Source organism: Bufo bufo, chromosome 2, assembly GCF_905171765.1.
Source record: "Bufo bufo chromosome 2, aBufBuf1.1, whole genome shotgun sequence".
NCBI classification, from domain to species: domain Eukaryota; kingdom Metazoa; phylum Chordata; class Amphibia; order Anura; family Bufonidae; genus Bufo; species Bufo bufo.
This window is the reverse complement of record NC_053390.1, coordinates 787,451,360-787,460,659: the sequence shown is the minus strand read 5'-3', so window position 1 is coordinate 787,460,659 and position 9,300 is coordinate 787,451,360. Positions and strand designations below refer to the sequence as shown.

At 46.3% G+C, this 9,300-nt stretch overlaps 1 protein-coding gene across 4 annotated transcripts in view; it reads right to left on the bottom strand.

Annotated features, from left to right (window-relative positions):
- Window positions 1–585: 585 nt before the first annotated feature.
- ZFYVE28 (zinc finger FYVE-type containing 28) overlaps window positions 586–9,300 on the bottom strand; it is a 174,282-nt gene continuing 165,567 nt past the window's right edge. For all 4 annotated transcript variants that reach the window (XM_040419208.1, XM_040419209.1, XM_040419210.1 and 1 more), the window contains one exon: window positions 586–2,179. In XM_040419208.1, coding sequence (XP_040275142.1) covers window positions 2,048–2,179 — 132 coding nt within the window. In that variant the 3' untranslated portion in view covers window positions 586–2,047. The remainder of the gene's footprint in view (window positions 2,180–9,300) is intronic.

The window sequence follows — 9,300 nt, the reverse complement described above, 5'->3', positions numbered from 1 at the left end:
GACTGAAGAAGGACATCATGACACTGGCTCCTGCACACCTCTGGGCCTCCAGTTTCTCAGAATATGAGAGAAGTAGATGAAACCCTTCCATGTATGTGAGTGCAGAAGACAGTAACGGACAGATCACATTGTACAACATACCTTGTTTAAAGGGGACCTGCTACCAGAGAAGGCTCCAATTAGTTTAGGGTATCCATACAATGTCCTATATAACAGCTGAACTAGTGGCCTTAAAGGGCTATTCCCATCTCATTGACATTTCTAGAGTATTCCATTATGATCGGCGGGGTCTGACATTGGGACCCTCATCACTGCTCAGAATGATAGGGTTGCAGCCCCTTCTTAAACATGACATGTCTAAATTAGTAACGACTTGCATTCCCCTATGTAATAACAATCCTGAAGCATCTATTCTTATGACTCTATGTTGTACAATTTCCTTTATTATTCCTGCTAGAAGGTGTGAATTAATTACTAGCAGTTTGCAATGGAGATCCAGATGGGTGATACCCGTTGAAGGGGACGGAAGGGGGTGTCCCTGCACAGTTTGACACTATCCAATCAGCGCTGCCAGTGTAAAACTGTGCAGGGACACACCCCAAACTGGTAATACCCATAAGGACCTTCTTTGCAAAAGGGCTATAATTTTACAAATAAATTCTAGCAGGAATAATAAAGGAATGGGCTATCATAAGAAGAATAGATGTTACAAGGAGGACGCAAGTAGTTGCTAACACAGACATGTCAGGAGAAGATGGCAAAGTTCCCAGAGGTAAGAATGAAACTAAGGGGATGGGGGACTTGGGTCCCCTGGTGTAGTGATCAGTGAAAGTCCCAGGGGCCCCACCCTTGCTGATATGACATTAATCACCTTTCCAGTGGATATGTGATAAATGCTTTTGGCCAATTTACATAAAGACAATCAGTAAACATAAAACTTTTTTTGGGGAAAAAAAATTGCCAATGCCAACATGGAGGGTTATTAAAATACATTTTCACTTGGTATCTGTATTCCCATCCAATTCTGCTAAAAGGCTCAGAGTGGGTTGGGATCATGTGATAAGGAATAGTCCCGCCCCTGAGGCACCATCACTCTCACTAGATCAGAGGACATCATAGAGTCCAGGTGGCAGGTTCCTTTAAAAATACAATAACCTTTGCGTTAATAGACATATTTTATAACAAAGGATGTAAGAGCAAATCCTGAATTATGCGGATAAAAAGAAAGAAAATATTATAAAAAATTGCATTGTATTCCCATCATGTTTGGAGGTTCTCCTTTCTATGGGAAGAGCATTCTCCTATGCTCACTGTCGCCCCCTTCAGAGTAACTCGTTTTGTGCGAGCTAACAAGAGGAGTGCGGGAAGGGAAGTGACAACTGTCGTCAGCCAGTTTATAGCTTAGGTAAGGGGTTGCCATTCTTCAAGTCCATTCAAACCTTGGCTTAACAACATACACAGGACTACGACTACACCAGGGTTAACTATTGCAATACTGCCCCTTATGTAGAAAAATATGGAGAAGAACAAGTTGAGATATTTCCTAATGGGACTGGAATAGCTCTGCAAACGGCAAAGACCCATGTATCCCCAAAACAGAAAAACATCCTTTGAGCTATATGTTCTTAAACCATCTTGATTCTGCTCCATAGATCCTCCTGAAGGAGACGACACAATATATATATTGGAAGAGAGTATCCTCGGGGGAGGGGTTTCTGAGGTGCAGCCATGCTTTACAGCTGTGCTGTGATAGATGCTACAATCTTAAACGTTGAAGGTAAGCAGTGATGCAGTGAGATCCACGTTAGCCATATTCCTTATAGTCTTCTGTGTCATGGCGTTTGGAACATTTGGAAGACTGTACTGAAGCTCAGAGCCACGCATTTCATCCTTTTAGCAGCATAAGAAAAATAAAAAACAATCAAAACTTTTCTGTACAAATAATAAAAGTTTAAATTAAAGCCCACATGCCTCCAGCAAAGTCCTTTATGTGAAAAGTCTTGGCCCGAGTGCCCCCCCCCCACTCTTCCCGGGTTTTATCATGGCATCAAATTGCAGCTTTGTCACTGTAGAAGGGAGTGACGTGGAACATGTAACAGTGCGTACAGACGCGAACCGGCTTCATCTGCCCGTATCGTGGTAATGGAGCGGAATGGGAAGAGCAGCGAGAACAAAAGATCTGGAAGAGATGGAAACAAAAGTGACAAATGTGTCAGACACATTACAATTTCTTCTCTGTCTTAAAGGGGTTGTGATTCATGAAGCATATTCTAAATTTTTCAAACTATCATCTGGATCTGAATACTTTTGTAATTGCATGTAATAAAAATTTTTGTATAGCCAGTGAGTTATTCAATAAAATGTATCTGTATAGCGCCTCCTTTTTCCCCCCAAAAACTATGGGTTATTTCTAATATTGCAGTTTAGCTCCACTAAACTAAATGGGACAGAGTTGCAATAGCACAGACAACCTGTGGACAGGAGAGGTGCCGTTTCTGAAAAAAAAAAAAAAGCAGCCAAGTCTTTCTATTCATATCCCAACTGCCATACACACGGTCACATGTCCCTTATCAGCCAATAGAAGCTCACAGGCCCTTAGTCTCCACATACACACAGTTTTACTCCAGGTTTCCATAACAAACCAGCCATTTTTCTTCACTGCTGTAGGTCAGCTTTAGGCTAGGGCTATACGACGACATGTGTCGCGCGACAATAAGTCTCACGACACATAGGGCACAACTACACTGCGACATTGATGTCGCACGACAATTTTTATAATGATAGTCTATGGTGTTGCACTGCGACTGTGACGCGACAATCACAGAAAAATCCAGTGTGACACCATAGCCCATCATTACAAAAAGTGTTGCGTGACACATGTAGTCATGTAGCCCTAGCCTTAAAGGGGCAGGGCGCTGTGGAGGTCACTTTTAAGGGGGCAGAGGCCACTATTAAAGGGGCAGCTGCTGTGGAGGTCACTGTTAAGGGGGCAGGGACCACTGTTAAAATGGCAGCTGCTGTGGAGCTCACTGTTAAAGGGGCGGGCCGTGTGGAGGTTACTGTTAAAGGGGCGTTCACTGTGGAGGTTACTGGTAAAGGGGCAGGGTACTGTGAGGTCACTGTTAAGGGAGCGAGGTACTGTGGAGGTCACTGTTAAGGGAACGGGGTACTGTGAGGTCACTGTTAAGGGAACGGGGTACTGTGAGGTCACTGTTAAGGGAACGGGGTACTGTGAGGTCACTGTTAAGGGAACGGGGTACTGTGAGGTCACTGTTAAAGGGACAGGTGCTGTGGAGGTCTGTGTTAAGGGGGCAAAGAACAGTGGAGGTCACAGATAAGGGGACGGTCCCCTATGGAGGTCAGTGTTAAGGGGCGGGGTGCTGTATAGGTCACTGTTAAGGGGGCGGACCCCTGAGGAGGTCACTGTCAAGGGAGTGGGGTGCTGTGAAACTCACTGTTAAAGAGGCGAGCTGCTGTGAAGGTCAAAGAGTTAAGGGGATGGGCTGCTGTGGAGATCCCATTTTAAGAAGCTGGGGCACTGTGGGGGGGGGGGGGGGGGGTCAGTGTTAAGGGGTGGGGGACTATGGAGTTCACTGTTAAGGGGGCGGGGTACTGTAGAGGTCACTGTTATGGGGGATACTGTCGATATCTTTTAATGACACACAGAAACATTAAATGAAATAGATTATACCCGTGCGAAGCCGGGTCCGTCTGCTAGTATATATTACAAATAAATAAGGAATTATTATCATGTAACATCAAAGTGCAATGTAAGGTAATACAACTGATATAAAGCAGAGTGACCAGTGAGAAAATTTGGGCTTTTGATTATTCACTGACCACAAACATGTATCTTGATGAAGTATATTAGAAAGTTGTTAGTGGTTAAAGGGGCGGTCCCAATATAAAGTCTCTGATTGGCGGAGGTCTCATCGATCAGTTTTTCCAGTTTAAAACGGAGCGGTGGTCACACATGCCCACTGCCGCTCTACTTCACAGGACTGCAAGACATAGCCAAGCTCATACTACTGATTTCTCCTTCTCTTTTTCCTGACCTTGCAGGGACTGGGAACGTACAAGACCAGAATAAAAATGTGAATTAATAATGTAAAGCCGCAGAACAATCAGACATCTTTACAGTCTATTTCTATCAAATTAGCCTTTGTTTTACAAGCAGAGACTTCTCACCAGGGGCCGGTAATTGTTTCATGATTCACTACAGGTTTAATGTGCGTGAAATATATGTGGAAACGCAGTGCAAACAGAACGGGAGCGGGCGTGATTTATATCTGCTTATTATACAGCGCCGTGACTGCAATCTGCATGGGGCATTTCCTCCGCCATAAAGAACTTCCTAAACTGCCAAGTGAGCAAATCCGGCTGGGGTGTGAGAGTTGAGCACCTTTTGGTCGACACTTAACTTCTATAGATTTACAGCGTGTAAAGTAACTTTGCTAGTATTTGGCTTTACTCTCTTTGTGCCGGTTTCAAGTAGTGCAGCTTGTTAAATTCAAGGTAACCACTACGTTTCAGACTCCCCTATATTCATTTCACAACCTGCTCCTAGTTTCAGACTTTTCTCATGTGTCCCAGTCACAAATGCTGGAAGTGAGATCTGTGTGTCCAGGATGCTGCTATCTTCACTAGCTTTCAAGTGTCAGCACAGCTACAGATGCAGTGGGTTCTCTCCTCTAGCTTTGGAGACCTCACAAACAGGTAGGAACAGTGTAGAAAGAGAGAGTTTAAAGGGGTTTTAAACTTTAACATTTTATGGCATATTAATCTCTGATGGAACTCAAAACACTTTGACCTCTACCTATTGAGTAAATGGCGGTCCCCTGACCTACTTTTCAAGCTATCTGGATAAATTTGCGTCCCTTGATCAAATTTCCAAGCCAAGGCAGATGGCAACACCCAGAAGAGGAGAGACTTGCCCAGGTAGGGGTGGCGCACGTTCATAGCCAGTTCTATATTTAGTCCCCTCCTGGATGTAGCTGTTTTGGCTCGCAGAACATGGGTCATGGGACCCACATCCTAGTGGCTAGTGTGGGTCTCAAAGGTGGACATGTCCTATAAGCATCTCTATGCCTTCTCTTTAAGGCTGACTAGGGTGGAGGTAGAAACACTGCAGCCAATTACATCTTGCAAGTGAGGACAGCAGGAGAAGAGTGTTCTCATCTTGTAGGAGACAGTGACCAGTTCACTTTTGTCAAGGAGGACAGTGCTGCCTGTGACAGGGGCAGTATCATGAAGGGGGCAGGGATAAATCTCCTGTAGCCGATCAGATGGGAATGATGCATGCATATTATTATTATTATTTATTATTATAGCGCCATTCATTCCATAGCGCTGTACATATTAGAAGAGGTATACATACATAATACAGACAATTGCACTAAGCATGAACAAGACGAGTTACAGACTGGTACAGAAGGAGAGAGGGCCCTGCCCGTGAGGGCTTACAATCTACATGGTATGGGAAAGGACACAGTAGGAAAGGGTAAAGTGGGTCATGGCGGTATAAAGGGCAGCAGGGTCACTGGTTGTAGGCTTGTCTGAAGAGGTGGGTTTTTAGGTTTCCACTGTAGGGGAGAGTCTGATATGTTGGGGTAGCGAGTTCCAGAGTGTGGGGGATGCACGGGAGAAATCTTGGAGGCGATTGTGGGAAGAGAAGTGATGAGAGGAGAGGAGAGAAGGAGGTCCTGTTAGGATCGGAGAGTGCGTGTGGGGATGTATCGGGAAAGTAGCTCAGAAATGAAGGGAGGAGACAGGTTGTGGACAGCCTTGTATGTATTTGTTAGTTTTTTGAACGTTGTTTTGGGTATTGAAATTGTTGTTTTGGGTATTGAAATTTCGATACCCAATCGATACTTTTGTACGGGTTTCGATACGATACCGGGATTTCAATTTTTTCGATACTGGGCTGACCTGCTGAGCAGTCTAGTATCACAGAACTTGGAGCGCGGTGCTGTTAGCGCGCTCCAAGTTCCCTCAGTGGCACAGGGGAGAAAGGAAGCAGTCTCTCCCATCCCCCTGTGCCGCCGCTGCCAATGAGAAGAGACGGGAGGAGGAGGGGCGGGCGCACTACGCCACCAATGAAAGTTAACTTCTAATACAAATACAGGAGGCGGCTGAATTACAGAACCGGCACCCTGCCTCTATGACAGGGACCTGCGATCAGCGGCAGTTAACCCCTCCGGTGTGGCACCTGAGGGGTTAACTGCCGCTGATCGCAGCTCCCTGTCAGAGGCAGGGTGTCGGCTATGTGATTCTGCCAGCACCGCCTCCTGTATTAAAGGTTAACTATCATTGGTGGCGCAGTGCGCCCTTCTCCCCCTCCCCTTCCCTCCCCAGTATTAAAAACATTGGTGGCAGTGGCCCCATGGTCCCATCCCCTCTTCCTCATTGGCAGTGGCAGCTTCTGATTGGAGCCCCAGCTGTGTAATTCACTGAATGCTAAGTGATGCTGGCAGCCTGCGCTTCCATTTCACTCATTGCTGCGCTGCCCTACACTATCGTTGGGCAGGCTGGCGGCTTCTCTGTATACCCTGTAGAGCCTTCCACTCACCCAGGCAGCAGGATCCCTCTGTGCTGCCTTTCGTGCCGATTGGTGGTGAGCGAGTCCTGCTCCCCCTGCCTCCACCAATCAGCTTCCCACATTGTTCGTGCCATATGACCTCCCCCCTGTCCGGGTACCGTAGATTGCTGCCTAAGTCCCATGGTGAGGACAGCTCAAGGCAATATACGGTACCCTAATGAAAAATGTGTGCCAAATAGGACTATAACTACCCTCATCCATAGGAATCCACCCATGTACTGCAGTATATAGGTATATTATTATGGATGAGGGGGGTATAATCACATAACAGTGTCACCCACAGATCCCCCATAACAGTGTCACCCACAGATCCCCCATAACAGTGTCACCCACAGATCCCCCATAACAGTGTCACCCACAGATCCCCCATAACAGTGTCACCCACAGATCCCCCATAACAGTGTCACCCACAGATCCCCCATAACAGTGTCACCCACAGATCCCCCATAACAGTGTCACCCACAGATCCCCCATAACAGTGTCACCCACAGATCCCCCATAACAGTGTCACCCACAGATCCCCCATAACAGTGTCACCCACAGATCCCCCATAACAGTGTCACCCACAGATCCCCCATAACAGTGTCACCCACAGATCCCCCATAACAGTGTCATCCACAGATCCCCCATAACAGTGTCATCCACAGATCCCCCATAACATTGTCATCCACAGATCCCCCTCATAATAGTGTCATCCTCAGATCCCCCATAACAGTTTAATCCAAAGATCCACCATAACAGTTTAATCCACAGATCCCCCCATAATAGTGTCATCCTCAGATCCCCCATAACAGTGCGTCATCCACAGACCACCATTAGTTCAAAACCCACCATAAAGCACACCTTTTGGTTCAAAATATTGTTTATCTTATTTTCCTCCTCAAAAACCTAGGTGCGTCTTATCATCAGGTGCGTCTTATAAAGCGAAAAATACGATACAGTAAAAAAATATTAAAATATTACAAAAATCTCCTATGCGGTGAACACCAGAACAGAAAAAAATAAAATGCGCGATTCGCCATTTTTTAGTCACTTTGTCCCCCCAAAAAATAGGATCGGACCGTTCGATTATGAGCCGGACGTTCCATAAAATGCGGAATGCACGCAGCTTTTTTTGCCGTTTTATTTTTTTCGGGTGGTATCGAGTATCGCAAAACTTTTTTATGGCATAGAAACCAAATCAAAATTTTTGTATCGAAACAACCCTATTTTGAACTGAATTCGCTGGGCAATGAATGGGGAGCCAGTGAAGGGATTGGCAGAGGGGAGAGGCAGAGGAGTAACAGGGTGAGAGGTGGATTAGTTGGGCAGCAGAGTTGAGGATAGGTTGGAGGGGTGCAAGAGTGCTAGATGGAAGGCCACAGAGGAGAATGTTGCAGTAGTCTAGGCGGGAGATGATGAGGGCATGTACAAGCATTTTCACAGACTCAAAGTTGAGGAAATCGCGGATGCGGGAGATGTTTTTGAGTTGAAGTCAGGTGGTGGAAAGGGCTTGGATGTGTGGTCGAAAGGAGAGGGCAGAATCCAAGGTCACTCAAAGGATGACCGGGGAGAGTGTGCAGCCATTGATCGTGATAGATAGGTCTGTTGGGGGGGGGGGGGGGTTGAGCAAGATGGGGGAAAGATGATAAATTCTGTTTTATCCATGTTAAGTTTTAGAAAGCGAGAGGAGAAGGAGGATATGGAAGATAGGCATTGTGGGATTCTGGATAGTAAGGTGTTATGTATGGACCAGAGAGGTAGCTTTGTGTCGTCAGCATAAAAGTGATACTGAAAGCCATGGGACTCTATGAGCTGTCCCAGGCCGAAAGTGTAGATGGAGAAGAGCAGGGGTCCTAGGACAGAGCCTCGCAGGACACCAACAGAAATGCTAAATGTCCGCTCTGTGAGGTATGATGTGATCCGGGAGAGGGCCAGGTCAGTGATGCCAATAGATAAGAAAGTTTGCAACAGAAGGGAGTGGTCGACAGTGTCAAAGGCAGAGGACAGGTCAAGGAGAAGGAGGACAGAGTAATGTTTTTTGGTTTTGGCTGTTAGTAGGTCATTGGTGACTTTGGTGAGGGCAGTCTCAGTTGAGTGGTGGGGTCGGAAGCCAGATTGTAGCCAGTCAAAGAGGGAGCAGGAGGAGAGGTGAGAGGACAGTTCAGAATGGACATGTTGCTCAAGTAGCTTTGAGGAATATAGGAGAAGTGATATGGGGCGATAACTGGACAAAGAAGATGGGTCGAGTGAAAGCTTTTTGAGGATGGGTGTAATGGTAGCATGTTTAAAACCAGAGGGGAAGACACCAGTGTTAGTGATTGGTTGAAGAGATGAGTTAGGGCTGGGATAACCACTGTGGTGAGGTTAGGGATGAGGTGGGATGGGATTGGGTCAAGTGCACAGGTGGTCAGATGAGATCTGGAGAGTAGAGTGGAGAGTTTTTCTTCTGTAATGGTGGAGAAACGGGTTTTGGGAGAAGAGGACCGAGCAGTTGTATAGAGGGTCTGTGGGGACTGTGTACTGAAGCTTTCTCTGATGTTGACTATATTTTGTTTGAAGAATGTGTAAGTCCTCAGCTGAGAGGAGCAGGTGGGGGCGCTGGGGAACGGAGAAGGGAGTTAAAAGTGTTAAAAAGTTGTTTAGGGCTGTGGGACAGGGAAGATATGAGAGATGAGAAGTAGGCCTGTTTTGCATCAGCGAGTGAGGATTTGAAAATGAGG